At 39.8% G+C, this 17,424-nt stretch overlaps 2 protein-coding genes across 5 annotated transcripts in view; one reads left to right on the forward strand and one right to left on the reverse strand.

Moving 5' to 3' along the window:
- The first annotated feature begins 1,770 nt into the window (after positions 1 to 1,770).
- cckar (cholecystokinin A receptor) lies at positions 1,771 to 9,195 on the forward strand. Its single transcript, XM_053233264.1, has 5 exons — positions 1,771 to 2,284; positions 3,410 to 3,661; positions 4,751 to 5,012; positions 5,228 to 5,355; positions 6,853 to 9,195. The coding sequence occupies exons 1-5, from the start codon at positions 2,143 to 2,145 to the stop codon at positions 7,458 to 7,460; spliced, it is 1,392 nt and encodes a 463-aa protein (XP_053089239.1). The 5' UTR covers positions 1,771 to 2,142; the 3' UTR covers positions 7,461 to 9,195.
- Positions 9,196 to 11,118: 1,923 nt separating this feature from the next.
- Positions 11,119 to 17,424, reverse strand: part of rbpjb (recombination signal binding protein for immunoglobulin kappa J region b) — a 45,380-nt gene continuing 39,074 nt past the window's right edge. For all 4 annotated transcript variants that reach the window (XM_026936418.3, XM_026936417.3, XM_034303817.2 and 1 more), the window contains 2 exons: positions 15,949 to 16,052; positions 11,119 to 15,355 (listed from right to left, as the gene is read on the reverse strand). In XM_026936418.3, the coding sequence (XP_026792219.2) occupies positions 15,073 to 15,355; positions 15,949 to 16,052 (387 nt within the window). In that variant the 3' untranslated portion in view covers positions 11,119 to 15,072. The remainder of the gene's footprint in view (positions 15,356 to 15,948; positions 16,053 to 17,424) is intronic.

Here is a 17,424-nt window from a genome sequence, read left to right on the forward strand (position 1 = left end):
CGTTCCATTTTCCACCTGTCAATTATCTGCTTCTCATTCTGCTGCCTTTGCCTAGGCTCTCATAACGGCTGCTTACTAATATTACTGCAAGCTTAAAGGCTGTATACAGTTGTTATGATTAAGTATTTTGCAACACAGGATGAAATTTAATTTTCAACTCATTCTCATGCATTAAAAAATTGACCTGGCTGATTTCCCAAATCATTACCACCTAGCTAGGAAATGGATAGAGGAAACTCCAGGCTTTTAGAGAGGCACATTTGTGATGATGTGATGTATGCTGGGAAAGAATAAAAGGCTATGTCCAAAACTATCTAATCTACAGCCATATTAAATACATTCTTAGAAAAGTAGCTTCATCTAGTGCCTGAGAGAACCTTTAAGGGTTATGACACAACACCCATACAAAATGGTTTCCCATTCAGTAAAAGTTCCACATAGGACCCTCTTAGAAAAGTAAAACCACCTAAATAACCCTTAAGAAACCTTTTTTTTTCAGGAAGTGGTGTATATCAGAATAGATGATAATTTCACCCTGTTGCAGGTTTATTATTCAATTCAATTCAATTCATTTTTATTTGTATAGCGCTTTTTTACAAAGGTCATTGTCTCAAAGCAGCTTTACACAAACAAAAGTAAAGTGAAGTGTGTGTGTGTGACGTCTCTGATGAGCAAGCAGGGCACATACCTTGTATCTACACCCATCTGTCATTTTACCTGTTACACACTTACTGTATATAAGTAAGTATACAGCTTCTGCCCCTGTTTCTATGCACAGGTTGTCAGCCTCGCTCTACCCCATCCCTCAGTGGAAAAAGACCACCATAGTACCACCATTGGAGGTAATGGTGGACCGTTCTTAAGACAATGACAGTGCTTAAAATCCCCAACAGCAGTCATACCGTCATGTCATATTGTGCTGAGAACCCAAATAATATATTGCGTGGAACAAGATAGAGGGAGGCTGATGTCTGACTTGTGCATGACAGCAAGCAGACTAGTCAGTTATCATAGTATGAACCTACCTATGCCTTTACACTCTTAGGAAAAAGGTAAGCAGATTATGCAGAAGCATGTAATGGAGCTATTTCCTATAACCTCTTGTATTAAGCTGAGAACTCAAACTATCTAAATAAGCCTTGACTTGTTTGGGGTTTTGTTCTGAATAGTAAATGGCAGGCTTACCTGATAAATGCCCAAAGTTTGGACGTACAAATGTAAAGTACGTGTAGGCCAGTCTGATAAAGTGGCTGCTGCGGGTGTGTTGAAATACTGTAGTAAAGATGGACAAGCCAAAAAAAAAAAAAAACTGCAAAGTTTTAGATTTAACCTTTTTTTTTTTTGGAGTGTATTTAGTATCCCTGCTGTGAAATCCAGCTTAGTCAGATCCACTACCAGCTGCTGAAACACAGAGTGAACTGCTCAAGCTGGTGGACCATCAGCTTTAATCACTTATTTTCCACTTTCCTTATTACTTAACTACATTGAACAGTAAATGTTTGAGATTTCCTAAATGCCTTACTGTTATTTGTGTAACGCTGGTAATGTTCATTCAGAACCTGTTTCCTTTCTACCAGCATGTGCCACTTGGTAAAGAAGGACTATCAGTTTAACCAGTTCTGGGGTTTGGCAGCTGCTCAAGTCAAGCTGTTTTGTTTTTCTTTTTTTTTCTTTTTTCTTTTTTTTTTTTTTGCCCAAGGCTGTTTTGGTTATAGCCTTACATTCATTGGTATCTGTACAGGAAGCAGTGAAAGGAGAGGTAGATGAGCTTCATGCCCAGAGGACTGGGAGGATTTCTCCAGCAAGGCGGGGTCTGTGGTGTCCTGCGTGCGCTGCGTGCCACTTTCACTTCATTTCTCCTACACCTTTCAGCACATGCACATTTCTCTCCTGTGCACACTTTATTCCTTCTTTGCTAATCCTTGATTTAAAAAAAAACACTTTTTTTTATTTTGGTCGTAAGGAATTTTTTGTCTTATTCTTTTTCTAAGAAATAAATCATGACCTGCCCCAGAGGAGATGTAGACATGATGGCACGTCACCAGTCGCTGCTAGCCTGTTTTCCATTTTCCAGTCGATGAAGAAGGAATCTGTCTTTTTTTTCCCCCCTTGAGATCTGGACAGACAAGAACCCAAGCCAACATGGAGACATTCACTATACATGACATGCTCATTAACAGCACGGACATTTATAAAATACTGTGTGAGTTCGCCTTCAGGAACATGTCCGAGTGCGAGAACCCCAGCGACCTGGGCACACAACCACCAGCGCTGGAGCCTAAAGGTACAAACAAAGCTCATTCTTTCCTGTGCACGAGCCAGTCTCATGCTATCACTTCATTTCATCTTGTTTGGGAAGTAATCTTCTTAATTCCCAGCTGTGGATAAGAATTACGCATCCATGTGCCGGATCACCAAAATTACGCACTAATCTCCATTGCGCACAGTCTCAGGTCACTGCTGAGCTTCAGAACCTCCTCATTTCTGCCATTTCTTTAAAAAAAATACACATTTATCTATAAAACTATAGAAATATAAGCACAAGTCAATCAGATGGCGCAATACTACAGAAGCATTAAAAATAAATCCATTCATAAAATGAATAGCTGAATAAAAATCTAACATTTGTTCCAAAAAGCCATAAATCTGAATATGATTTATGTGTTTATACTACGCATGGAATTCATTGTTTATTTAATAAATACCCTGCGCTCTTAACCAAGGAATTGTAGAACCCTTAAGCATTCTGTGGTTTGCTTCCTTGCTGGAAGTCTTACAGTTCTCTACAGATTCTCTGAAGGTTTCTCAGTCCAAGTAGAACCCTTTTAATAAGCTAAGAACCCTAGAGAAAGAACCCTTCAGGAAATTTGTTTCTTGGTGTGCAGAAAAAACTGATAAACTGTGCGTTTGAATAATAATCCCTTAAAAGAAAGCACATTTGATGAGTAATTTGGTCATTAGCATATGGCCAGCAGATTGTACAAGTGGTAGAGAGGGTTCCAAGTAAAACCCTTCTAGCAAGCAAAAAAAAAAAAAAAAATTAAAAAATTAAAATAAAAAAAAAAGTACCTTTGAGCAAATATTGTTCTTGGTGTGCAGATAAAATATGTTTAAATAATAATCCCTTAAAACAAAACATATGTGATGGGCAATTGTATCATTAGCATATGGCCACCTGATTTTACAAGTCTTCATTTAACCTTTTTAATTTTTTTCACATACAGGCATGTATATATATGTATATAAATAAGTGTGTATATATTTAATATATTTAATCATGGAGGAATGACGTTAAGAAAACCATATCTTCGTCTGCATCATAATAAACACCTAAAACTGTAGAAAGATAGAGAAAACATGTATTTCTTCAACAGTTGATATTTGTCCTGTCCCCTGTTTGGAATGGCAGATATAAACCAGACGGTGCGGATCATTCTCTACTGTGTGATCTTCCTGCTGAGTGTTCTGGGGAACAGCCTGATCATCGCAGTGCTGGTGAGGAACCGGCGCATGCGAACCGTCACCAACCTCTTCCTGCTCTCTCTGGCAGTCAGCGACCTGATGCTGTGCGTGTTCTGTATGCCTTTCACCCTCATTCCCAACCTGATGAAGAACTTCGTCTTCGGCAGCGGCATCTGTAAAGTGGCCACCTACTTCATGGGTGAGTAGCGCTTATAGACATATTGCACACAGGTCTAATCAAATATTCTGTATTCTGGGAGTAACTGCAGTGTAGAATTACAGCTGTTGCTCTGGGAATAGTGTAGCTTGACAGGATGTATAAATCGAAGGAATATCTGCAGTACGTGAAGAGTTTGGGGAAGGGGGAAATCTGCTGTACACAAGTTTCTTGAGAAGGGTTTTGCACAGATGATGAAATATCTCTGTCATTATGTGTGCTGGCTTAGCAAGCAGAGTTAGAGGTAATTCTCAGGGGACATACTTAAGTATTAACAAAATACTTAAGTGTCCTTTAGTGCATTGTGTTCTTAGTCAGCACTTGCGAGACCTGTGAGGTCACTTCCATTCATTTGAAGCTATTGATAAAGAATTTGATTTAAGAGCATGAGAATATTGGTGAACTGTAAATGCAACGCAGTTCCAGTTTTGCCAGAACGCACTTCTTTGGAGCTCTACAGCCGTCCTATAGGTACACGTAACAGCTGTCCTCATGTTTTACGTGTTTATAATTCTCTAAAATATGACACTAGTTCCCGATAAAGCAGCCTGGTTTTACCAGCCGCGTTATTATAACAGTGTGAGTCTGTCATGGCTGAGAGTTCACAGATCGTTTTGTTGGTCATTCATTAGAACAGTATGTTAGATCAGAGTCCTGAAGTCCTGCTAGACCAGTCCTGAAATAAGTAACGTCAGACGTCAGCGGCTCTTAACATACCGAGTACAGCATGCTTTTAACATTAGCTCATACAGTTATTAGAACCTGCAGTAAAATGCTCTGGTCTATACATGTCCACTGTAAAGTCAGATCAATGTTGTTGGATTTATAAATGTTTTGTATAGAGTAGCCAGCTCTAGCAGTATAACAGCCTCTCAGATTGTATTCTTGCCCTTCCTCTCGGTGGTAAAGTTCACCGAGTGCACCAGCAGCATATCAGCCATTACACTGCATATCATTTTCTGTATTTGTGTGATATATTTAGCAGTGAGATAACTATGCTGGTTAATATGCCTCAGTATTCCTATGCTCACTCACTGACAGTGCCATTTCGTAAATTTGTAACACACTCAGGTATCTCGGTAAGCGTGTCCACCTTCAACCTGGTGGCCATCTCTCTGGAGCGCTACAGTGCCATCTGCAATCCACTAACATCACGCACATGGCAGACCAAATCCCACGCCGCAAAGGTGATCAGCGCCACATGGCTGCTATCCTTCCTGCTCATGGTGCCGTACCCAATCTCCAGCACGCTCGTGCCCTACCGCCGCAACAACAACAGCACGGGCAACATGTGCCGCCACATCTGGCCCAGCGACATCATCCAGCAGTCATGGTAACATTTCTTGACACCCTCAGCCCTGATAGAGCAGGTTTTTGTGGGTTGTTCATGATATGAATTTACAGAAGCTGCAGTCTTGATGGAGGGACTGTCCTGCTTGCATACTGTTAGTGTTTCAGACATAACATTAAGGAACATTATACTGTAGAAAGTGAAAGCGTATTGGAAAGTATTGATTCGCCGAGCTGTGCAACTTTCCTTTTTCTCAGGTATGTTTTCCTGTTATTGATCCTCATCCTGGTGCCAGGAATTGTGATGATGACAGCATATGGGCTAATCTCTGTCGAGCTGTACAGAGGAATCAAGTTTGAAATGGCTAACAGAAAGGCAAGCCAAGGTAAACTAATTAATAGTAAATTAATAGTAAATTAATACACACTTATTATACAAGCATTTATTATACAACCTTTTTCACACTTCTTATAGTTAAAATTCTTAACGCTTTACATACCAGATTAAAAATTAAACTATAAACAATATGTTTACAGATAAAAGATTAGACAGTAAATAAATAAATACATACACACATACATAAAGGCAAACCGAGGAGTCATGGTAAAGATAAATGGTTAAAAGATGTTAGAACAACAATTCATAAATAACAACATTAATAAAATATTCCACAATTAATTAAAACAATCTGGAGGTATTGATGAAAACACATGAGTAGATTTATAACACTCACAGAGGGTATGTTTAATGAACTTTGACTGAAGCCAGTTTGAACAGATTTTAAAAAAAGGAATCTGTCTTTAAATATTAAGAGTTTTTAGTTTCCTGATAGTGTCCTACTTGGAAGTCTTTCTAACTTCTAACTACTAATAAAAAATTATAGCACTTTTAATACCAATTTGCACTAGCCTGAGTATTTTAAGAGTTTTACAGAACGAGGCTTTTAACATCGTTTGTGTAAGTAGCTTGAGATAAGGGCTTCTGTTAAACGCTGTAGATGTAAATGCTAATCTGTTGCAGGGTTCTTTAAGGTAGTGGTTCTCAACCTGTTTTCAGACGTGGACCCCTAGCATGTTCTGACTGATTCTCATGGAATATGAATTTTCTGCATTACCCCATTATATACATATATTAACATATCATTATAATGTATACAGTGCAATGTGTAATAGTCTTGTACATAGTAGTCTATATGATTATATAATATATATTATATAATAGCCTGTATATAAGTAATCTATATTACACATTTTCATAAACCTGCAAGTGTCAAATTTAATCAATTCTTAATTAGATTTGAAATACTGCGTGCTATTCACATTGCTTTAACTTTAACAGGGACTTTTCTTTTCATTAACAATGTGAAACTTGAAATTGAAGTTTTTTGCAGCTGGGGGTGAACATTTAAATTGTTCACACGTTTTCTTGCTAACATTACACTTGACTTAATTATTATTATGAATTATCATTTGCTTATTTAATCCATCAGTGTGAGACACAATGTAAATGTTGTAAAATTGTATTTAAGGAATATTTTGAGATATTTAACCAAAATTCCATTTATAGATGTTTGAAATATTTTTAGAACCAATCCCATGGACCCCTCTGTGATTATGCCACAGACCACAAGGGACCCACGGACCCCTGGTTGAGAAACACTGCTTTACGTGTAAACCTCAGGGTTTCTAATTTTAGATATCTATAAATAAGATTATCGTATTTTCCAGAAAAGGACAACAGGGATTTTGATCTCTTTTCTAGTATCAGCTAAAACCAGTCTTTTTCAAATTATTTCATTTTACTTTTTCAGCTTCCAAAGGTGTAGGTTTATGTATAATGTTCAACATTAGCATTTTTTGTACATCTCCTATATGTTTCTCAGAGAGGCAGAGCAGCACAGGAAGCCTGAAGCCCAGCGAGTGTGACGGCTGCTATCTTCAGCCCTCCAAGAAGAAGCGCTCAGATGCGTCCGCCAATCAGCAATCGGCACTTCTGGCTTCCAGCAGCAAACCCAAGCTGAACCGTGTGTGCAGCAACAGCCCCACAGCCAACCTGATGGCCAAGAAGCGCGTGATCCGCATGCTGTTGGTCATCGTGGTGCTCTTCTTCCTCTGCTGGACGCCCGTGTTTGCGGCGAATGCCTGGCGAGCATTTGACAAGCGCTCGGCTGACCGCCTGCTCTCCGGAGCTCCCATCTCCTTCATCCACCTGCTCTCGTACACCTCAGCATGCGTCAACCCCATCATCTACTGCTTCATGAACAAGCGCTTTCGTCAAGGCATGCTAGCTACCTTCACCTGCTGCACAGGGCACGCAGACAGAGAGGGCCGGGGCAGCGGGCGCCTCAGTGCCGGAGGAGGAGGAGGAGGAGGAGGAGGAGCGCTTGGAACTCTGGGATGTGCTGGAGGGGGAGGGAAGGAGAACACACAGTCCAGCGGGACTCTCACCAGGCTGACATACAGCAGCATCCGCGGGTCAGCACAAGCATAACAGAGTAAAAAGAGAGTTAATCTGAGAACTCACTGGATTCCTTTAATGATCATCTGCTCTGGGATGTTTCCTTCAAAGATTTCAAAGATTGGTACGTGAGGAAAAACAGTTGCCTACTTATTTTTAATCTGTTTCTGAAGAGGAGCCTTTTTCTTTGTATTCCTTTCAATCCAGGCAGCTCAATGGCAGTTTTCTGAAAAGTTTGGACTTTTCCTATGACCTGAAAAACCAGAGCATTAGCTGAGAACTGAACTGCTCACTGATATACGAGGCATTAAGTCTGTATGCACTAGTGAGCAAGAACATTGAGAGACTGATGTTAGAGTCCAGTGTTTAAATTTGAATTCATGTCACTGGTGAGTAAACAGATACATCAAATGGAGCATGACTGTGCACGGCTTGAGAGTCGCTCTAGTCTGCATTAGGGCACTGACTCATGCATGAGCCTTTTATGAAACACAAGAATTGATGGATTGATCCTGGCCCATCTATAATCATGCACAGAGAGAGAGGAGAGGAGGTTCGTTAAGGGGCTGAAAATTTATCTGTTCATCAATACAGTTTTATCCTCTGTGTAGTATGATAGGTCTAGAACCACTCATCTAGCAAATATGAAAAGATATGGAAAAACATTATATCTTGCTGGACTTATGAGGGGAAAATCATAATACTTTCCTTAGTTCCAGTGGATGAATAATACAGTTAACACTCAGTGATAAAGTAACTCCAATCGGTTCTTTTTTATATACCACACTAGCTGTTTCTTTCCCTTCATTGGATAATTTGCATTCAGTCATTTTCAAACTACACAGAGAAAAAAACAATACTGATGATTTCATCTGACTTTGGTGTAAAGAATATGTATTGCACCATTAAACTTTCCGCCACTTGCTGTGTTTTTATGTTTTGTGGCGCACACTGGCTGAAAGGGACTGAGGTTGTCCAGATGCTCTGAGAAAACACACAGCTAACGCTTTCAGAGACTGTACAGACCTCCAGCATAGCCGAACCGCATGCAGTCCTTCAGAATGATGCCAAACAAACATACCCAGAAGTCAGTTTGAAGTTCTGTGTACATACTATTAGCCACATATAATTTACTCCTTTGGGCCATTTTTCAGATTGAAAAAAAAACCCACACAAATATAAACAGATGCAAACACTGTTATATGTAAATATAATGAAACATCCTGGCAAGCCTGCATACCTCCGTAGCTACAATCTATTGTCATTGCCACACAAATATGCAGAAACGTGTAAATACAGCGTTGGTAAATTTCATTGCTGACGCTCTTTGTACAGCGTCTATGTTCATGGGGTATATCAGCACAAGCACCGCATCAACCTTTTTTTTCCTCCCAAAGGTACACAGTAGATTCTTTATCCAAATACTGAGTGTTCTTTGAACCTGTACAGATTGTACCTTTTATTTGATCTGCCGCCCTTTCTTATCTTCCCATGAGACTTTTCTCACCTGTGAGCAACACGGAAAGCATCAAGCCAAGGCCTGTCACTCACACCTGGGCCTTTTCCTCCCGAAGGAAAATGTAGCATTTTGTATGAATTACCTTTCTCGATTAAATACGTTTTATTTCTGTTTTCATTGTTCACTAACTGTATGTAGACTGTTTGAAATATACTGCATTACTTCATGCATACAAGACAGTGTAATTGCTCATGTATGCTTCTTGGTGGTGACTAAACACTGAACATAATAAAAGCTTGATTACACATATAGCCTGTCTCTGATATGTTAACCCAGCCCAAGTGTTCTAACTCAAACACTGCACTTTAAAGCACTTCTAAAGATTTGCTTATTTTTATTTCAGCTAAAAAGACATAGCAGATTGGCGGACTGTGTGACTCTGGACAGTTTTATCATGTGCACACCTTTAAAAGTAGCCTGATTGTAGTGTAATGGTCAACTGTACATTTTCTTTTGGGAAATTCAGAACTTCTTTACAATCAGTGAGAGAAAATATCTATATTTAGGACAGTATTCACAGCCTGACCATTTTTTTTGTTTTTGCTATAAACTGAAGACATTTGGGTTTGAGATCAAAAGATGAAGATGAGATGATAGATCAGAATTTCAGCTTTCATTTCCTGATATTTATATCTAGCTATGTTAAACAATTTAGAACATGGCACATTTTGTTTGAACACACCCATTTTTCAAGTGATCAGGAATACTGGAATATGTGACTGACAGGTGTTTCTTGTTGCCCAGATGTGCCCTGTTAGACTGATTGTTTAAACAATTAACAGCTCTGAATGTTTACTCTTGGTTTGAGCCCTGGGTTTTGCCTGTGAAGACTGCATTTGTTATTAAAAAGGATAAACCAACATGAAGGCCCGAGAGCTATCTGTGGGAGAAAAACAAACCATTTGGAATGTCCTGAAAAATAAGGAAACCGCTGGTGTACTATCAACCAGAACATTGAACAGGTCGGCCAAGGAAGCGGCCAAAGTGTGGAGAAAGAAAGGATCTGCTCGTGATCCAAAACATACGAGTTGATGAGTCAAGCATGGTGGTGGTAGTGTCATGGCTTGGGCTTGCATGGCTGCTTCTGGAATGGGATCACTAATCTTTATTGATGATAGCAGCAGAACGATTGCCATCACAATAAAAGACTTCATCAGGGGAAAAAAATTGGAAGGTTTTAGACTGGCCAAGTCACCAGACCTTAACCCAAGTGAGCATGCATTTCACCTGCTGAAGAGGAGACTGAAGGGAGAAACTCCCCCAAAACAAACAACAACTGAATGAAGCTGCAGTACAATCCTGGAAAAACACCACAACAGAAGAGTGCAAGTATTATTTACTTTGAATATCTGTACCAATACTTTTGATCACCTAAAAATTGGGTGGTCCCATGTTCTAAGTTGTTTAACACATCAGTAAATGAAAGCAGAAATTCTGATCTATCGTCTCATATTCGTCTTTTGATCTCAAACCCAACTGTCTTCAGTGTATAGCAAAAATCAATAGAATTGCCCTTGCCGTTCCAATACTTTCGGAAGGGACTGTATAACCTGCGATTTGTCAGTCTGATTTTTCCTCCTATCTATCAACAGTAGATGCTGGAAAGTTAAATGGCTACCTTCTGAAGGGCAAAGGATTAAATAAAGCTTTTAAGCGCTATGAATTGGATGCTCTCGTGTATACACACACATGCATGCACGCACACGCTCACACACACACACACACACACACACAGCAACCCAATAAAATGTTTGGGCAGTTAAATGGAAACGTCTCTGGGTGTCTGTGGAACGCTTAGTGCTGCTCGCGCTCGTGTGGAATACTTTCCTTTGCACTACAGTAATCAAAAGGAGCAAAATATGGCTTTTAACAGCCTTAGTGGAGAGGAGGTAAAGAGTAAAGGATTAGGATGGCACTCTGACAAGGCACCAGTGACATTACCCATGAGTCAGTGCACCGGTGAGGATAATAGCTTTTTTGTGCTTAGTATCCTGAGTGACTAGCAAGCTGAAAACTATCTAAACAGATGTGGATTAAGCTGCACCGTGTGCCACTGTGGGAAATTTATCAGATGTACCATCTGGTTGAAGAAGAACACTTTTTTTTTTCCCCCAGAAGTGTACAAATCTGGTACAAATGGACTCATTTTCATGAAGCAAAGAAAATACAATATTAATATTTCTCAGTTTTTTTATTTCTTGATTTTTATGCCAATATTGCAAGTTGTTTTATTCCTTTAATGACATATGAAACTGAGCAGGTGCAATATGCACACAAAAAAAACAAACAAACAAACAAACAGACAACTGAAACTAATGTTCTACATATAAAAAAACTGCCCCAATGATTCATGTTATTGCTAAAATATCACAGACGGCACAGGATCCTACTGGCAGGACTGATACCACTACCATACCAACACCTCGGCTTATTATCACTAGAACAATACAGTCAGAGAGATGGGGCTTGTACTCATGTAAGAAGGTGAATATTATGCAGACATAAGCTATGCTTTCGCGCGCACACAGACACAACTGTAGAATTGGGCACACAACAGTCAGCAAGAAGGAATAAGAGAAATGAGATTCTTTGTAGGTACAATGAATAAGTGCAAAAGTATCACAGAGCAAACCCACAAAGAGATGAAGAAGGAAAAAGAGGAGTGCAGTCTGTCTATTCTGACTGAAAGTAGCGAGAGAGAGAGAGAGAGAGAGAGAGAGAGAGAGAGATATCTTGCATGTTGTTTAGCATTTTAAAATTGTAACGCTTTGTGCCACAAAGAAGCTCAACTTGCTTTTACAACACATCTTCTAATACAATGAAAGTTTTTTTTTTTTCTTTCTTTCCCAAAGCTGCCTCTGGTGCTATTTTTCTTGGGCAGTGCATGAAATCAAAGTTTAAAAAAAGTCATTTGGCATATTAGAGGACATACGCACACACATCCATCAGAGCTCATAAAAAACAGCTGCATTTGGAAGAGCCAAGTAAAACATGGAAAATGAAGTGAGATGATGTGAAAAATGTTACCAGTGGACTACAAAAGCTGTCAAATAGACAGAAATAATAAAATAGGTGGTTATTCTGAGCATGGTCACAGCTCGTACTGTGTAAATGTAACTTGAGGTGGGATGAAATGGGTTGTAACATTTCACTGCTGTGACGACGATACACAACGTTGTTAAAAGCGTGTATGCGTGTATCGCTATACGTCTGAACTCTCCGAGATACGTTACTTAATGGATATGAGTAAAAGATGCTTTGTCAGACTATTCATTCTTCAACTTGGTAAGTAATGTAAAGCACACCCAGTTCAGTTTTAATCTTTTCTAGAAAATTCCTTCATTCTAAAGCTCCACAGCAAAACACAAAATAGACAACAAAGTCAATGTAAACAGCAAAAAACAGCTAGGATTGTCATATATGCCTGTTTGGAGAGCAATACAAATGAAACTTGATGCCACTGCTTCAGGTGACCACTGTGAATTGAGACATGGAGCTACTGAAGAACATTTTATACAGAATGAACTGTTTAGAACGTCCTCAAACAGCTGAAAACAAACAGGATCGACGGCCATTTCTCATTTCTTAAGTATATTCAAATATTAAGGGGATTTTTTTTTCCACTTGGAAGCAAGCTGGCCTTAAAGCACTTCATTGGTGACGCCACACTAAACAAGAAGGCGATTTCATTAATAATTTAAAAAATACAATATTAGACTTTAAAGCTACTTTTCATATTAGTAAAAAAGGAAACGGAAAAAAGGGAAGAACGCTGTCCTTTAGCAAACTTTTTTAACGTAAAGTTCCAGTCAGGAATGGACAAACAGCACAGCTGACTAGCATTTTCTTTGCTAGTAAACTCGTAGTTCTAAACACGTAGTCCTGAAAATGTTTCTATTGGTTTTAGATATGCATCGGCTCAAGACCGTCCTTCAGCTTTCGCTAACTGAGCAGGGAAGTTGTTTTATTGTTCTTAAATCAGACGGCATATTAGTCTAAAGTAAAGCAATGGGCAAAGTGAACTCAAGATGAGTGTGCTGTTGATCATAACCACTAACAGTGGATCAGGCTGGTGAAAATCAGTGGGTATTCCCACAGACAGAGACAGAGAACCTATACAATATTGCTGTATGTATATATCTTTGAACAACAAACATACATCTAAAGGGCATTAAACTTCTATTGGACACTTCTCTAGTCTCTTGTCACCACACACCAAATTGCTCAGAAAACAGATACCACAGTTGCTAGGCTATGAGCCGTAGACGCAGGCGCAATGAAATACAAATAGTTTTAGCAAAAGGAAGCATAGTGATGCTCCTCATAAGTTAATCTACTGTACAAAACTACTACAGCAGGCTGATTTGTTAGTTTCTCCTAGCTGGCATTAATAATTTTCATATACATTAGTGTGTTAGCAAGGCCACGAGGAACAAATCGATAAGTGACGTAAGTAAAGCTCTACTTTTGGTGTACGAGAGGCCACGGCTGCCAACACACTCTTCAAAAATTCCACACAGAAACAACTACGTGCCACAACATCTTTGGGTATGTTAATGTGAGAGCATCTAAAAGTTTTGACGACATGCAGAAGTTAAGGGTGTCAAGTCTGAACTTGAAACAGCCTTGTTAATGACAATCAAGAAAAAGAAAGATTTAGAAAAAAAAACAACAACAACAACAACACAAGGCTGAGCTCAAGAGTTTACAGTCACAGGCCACGGTCTTAAGGTGTGAACTGCACTTGAACTAAATGTGTTGTTACAGTAAGGCCACATCTAATGGAAGATTATTACTTATTCAAATAATCCAGTCACTTTGTAACAAAAAAATTTCAACATAATATTAGCAAAATTAAAAATTAGGAAGACAAAGGAATTTCAAAAACGTTTTAGGAGACAGCATGATTTCAGAGCACAAACCGAAAAAAAATCTGTCCAGTCCAGACTTATGACACTCTGATGGTAACAGCATCCAAACACAACAGCGCTGCTTCAGATCATGCGCTTTGTGTGCGTTGGAAACGATCAGTACTGAATGGCTACGGTTTCGTGGACACACTCATTCCACGCCTCTGTATTGCGACTGGTGCGTTCTGGTTTCACTGTTTTGAACAGGAGGAAGAGAGAAGTCGCTGCTCCTCCTGCGACACCTAAACACACACTATTATAAAATCCTTAAAGGAAGCATATACACGTCATATTGCAGACAAGGCAGAGGCGTTGCTTAAAGCTTTTTTGTTCTTTTCAGAGAATTTGTAAAAATCAATAATAAAAATAGACCCTCTGAGATTCTTCCCAAAGCAAAACAACTTCAAATAAAAAAGAAAGAAAATACAAGTTCCATATCAAAAATTGAGAAATATCAAAATGAAGTCCGAGCAAATGTGAAAAGGATATACGTATACAGATATCTATACGTATACAGATGAAAAAAGCTATACACAAAAGCCAAGAGAGGGCAACCGCACCCTGCTATGCCCACATCCCTAATGAAAAAAAAAAGAAAAAAAAAAAAAAAGATAACCAAAACTGTGTAAAAACTCAGAGTAAGAACAGAATCTATTTGGTAACAAAAGCGTACTATATGTTTAGATACAAAAAAAAAAAAAAAAAAACGTATGGAGGAAAATGTACCTTTACTAAAGCTTATACAATAACCTTGGTCCATAAAAACTACGTTTCATTTACAAATTTAACGTGACCCTCGTCTCGTAAGTCCAGACCAAGCCACAGGTGATAAGCCTTTTTACTCCTTCACACAAACACAAATCAGGAAAGTGTGGGGGAAAAGAGGGAATTCAAATAAAAGGTGGAGTAGAGACCTCTTGATTAAATGCATCATTGCTATGGTCAGATGTTCTCGTCTTCTGTATCTCGACAGGTGCAGGTGTTCTCAGCCGTGTCAGCCATGTCCATCACCAAGCTCCAAATAGCTCATCGCCTCCATACCACTTTGCTTTCCCCTCTGTTCATTTTTACTCTCCGTATTCCTCGATTTTGTGTTTACATTGCCCAAATAAATTGTTCAGTTTTGAAATCTATATGCAGCACTTTGTTGAAATGTACCTGTAGTTTTTTTTTTTTTTTCACCCATACACTAAGTTCTTGAGTGCTACCACGTGTGTTACGAGACCACAGTGGCCGTGGCGTTGGAAGAGTTTGCCGTGACTGAATTTGGTGTGTCAGTGTTGGGGGTGTTATTAGCGGAGCGCAGGATGGCTCCGGCTGCGCTGCAGTGAGGCCTCGGGCCCGGCTCCGGCGTATATGTGAACGTCAGAGTGGTGGAGTAGATGATGCCGTCGTTCCTCACCAGTGTTACAGGAACCTGTACAGGCTGTCTCACCCACCGCCAACCCTCACGGAACGCTGAAATGTCCGGTACAACACACAGCATGCTTTCTCCACACCTGCGACACAAACAGGATTTACCGTGATTAATATATTACACGCTGCACGCTGAGTGGAACAGCATTTGGTTTGACTTCATGGGTTAGTATAATATATATATATGTGTGACAATAGTTTAATATACGAATACAAAAGAGACGCCCACGACTGGCTAGTGTCGATGAGATACGGAGTGCGCCATCCCTCCAAATTTGCTCTCGTGGATCCCAGCCACAGATGACTTGAATTGCTGAAATGTTTTGAAATGTTGCAGGCAGGGGCCCTTTCATAACCTTTTTTTAAACTCATCTTTACAGACAGTGCCAATAATTCCAGAGCTGAATGTACACACGCTCATTTGAGAGTGTATATATCATGTAGGTGAAACACCATGGTGGCTCATCATCATTTGTTAAGTCAAAACACTTTACGTAACCAGCATGATATTTCCTGTCATGATATTTCAGTCTCACCTGCACAAAACAAATTTTAAAAGCTTCATCTTCTCTAAGCAGTCAAGACAGCATTTAAGATAAGTGTGTGTCTGTGTGTGCGCGTGTGTGTATGTACACTGTATATATGAACTTTTCACCACCACCAATAAAAATCCTACCTGTACATAGTCTCGGCTTCCACGTCCCCGAACCACACGCGCAGGTTTGGAGCAAAGTTCTGCCCTGTTAGCTCCAGCATCGCTACATCTCCTCCACCGTTCAGCTGAATGCACGTGCACACACGCGCGCGCACACACACACACACACACAGACACACACAGACACACATGCAGACAATCCATTAGTTTATGTAAAAGAATGTGTGTCCAATGATGCGTGGCTTCTTGCAATTGCTCCTTGCCGCAGCCAATTCATTTCAGCGGAGAGCTCTGTCAGATCTGCACAGTTAATGGCGGTTGTGGAGAAGTGAAATCTGGTACACTGTGTGGCGGGATAAATTCAGCTAAATTTTAATTTAATACAAATTAGTGCATCTGTCTTTAGAGAAGTTTTTTTTCCCCAAATTCTCTTCTAAATATAATACAATGGAGCTCTTGATTTTCAATACATTATACACTCATCAAGCACTTCATTAGGAACACTATACTAATACTGGGTAGGGCTTCACTTTGCTCTCAAAACAGTATCAATTATTTATGGCATGGATTCCACAAGATGTTGGAAACATTCCTTTGAGATTCTGGTCCATTTTGACATGATTGCATCGCACAATTCCTGCAGATTTTTCAGGTGCACTTTCATGCTACGAATCTACAATTCTACCACATCCCAAAGGTGTTCTATTGGATTCAGATCCAGTGACTAGGAAGGCCACTGAAAAACACTGAACTCATTGTCATGTTCATGAAACCTGTTTGAGACAACTTTTGCTTTGTGACATGGTGCATTATCATGCCGGAAGAAGTCATTAGAAGATGGGTAACTTGTGGCCATGAAGGGATGCACATGGTCAGCAACAATACTCAAACAGGCTGTGGCATTCAAGCCATGATTGATTGGTATTAACGTGCCAAAAGTGTGCCAAGGAAACATTCCCCACACCATTACACCACCTCCACCAGCCTGGACTGTTGACACAAGGCAGGTTGGGTAAATGGATTCATGCTGTTGGTGCCAAATTCATGCTGTTGGTGCCTACCATCTGTGTGCCTCAGCAGAAATCAAAATTCATCAGACCAGGCTACATTCTATACATGCTATATTTTTCCTGTCTTCAGTTGTCCAGTTTCTTGAGCCTGTGTCCACTGCAGTCTCAGCTTTCTGTTCATGGCTGACAAAAGTGGAACCCAACGTGGTGTTCTGCTGTTGTAGGCCATCTACCTCAAGGTCTGACGTGTTGTGCATTCTGAGATGCTTTTCTGCTCACCACAATTGTACAGAGTGGTTATCTGAGTTACTGTTGCTTTTCTGTCAGCTCAAACCAGTCTGGTCAATTCTCCATTGACCTCTCTCATCACCAAGGCGTTTCCGTCCACAGAACTGGAGTTCACTAAATGTTTTTTCTTTACTGCACCATTCTGAGTAAACTCTAGAGACTGTTGTGTGTGAAAATTCCAGGAGATCAGCAGTTTCTG

Source organism: Pangasianodon hypophthalmus, chromosome 4 (genome assembly GCF_027358585.1).
Source record: "Pangasianodon hypophthalmus isolate fPanHyp1 chromosome 4, fPanHyp1.pri, whole genome shotgun sequence".
NCBI classification, from domain to species: Eukaryota; Metazoa; Chordata; class Actinopteri; order Siluriformes; family Pangasiidae; genus Pangasianodon; species Pangasianodon hypophthalmus.

Coding starts and splice junctions, on each gene's coding strand:
- cckar (XM_053233264.1), top strand. CDS start 2,143: ATGGAGACATTCACTATACATGACATGCTCATTAACAGCACGGACATT. Junction 2,285..3,409: donor ACCAGCGCTGGAGCCTAAAG/GTACAAACAAAG, acceptor TTGGAATGGCAG/ATATAAACCAGACGGTGCGG. Junction 5,356..6,852: donor TAACAGAAAGGCAAGCCAAG/GTAAACTAATTA, acceptor TATGTTTCTCAG/AGAGGCAGAGCAGCACAGGA.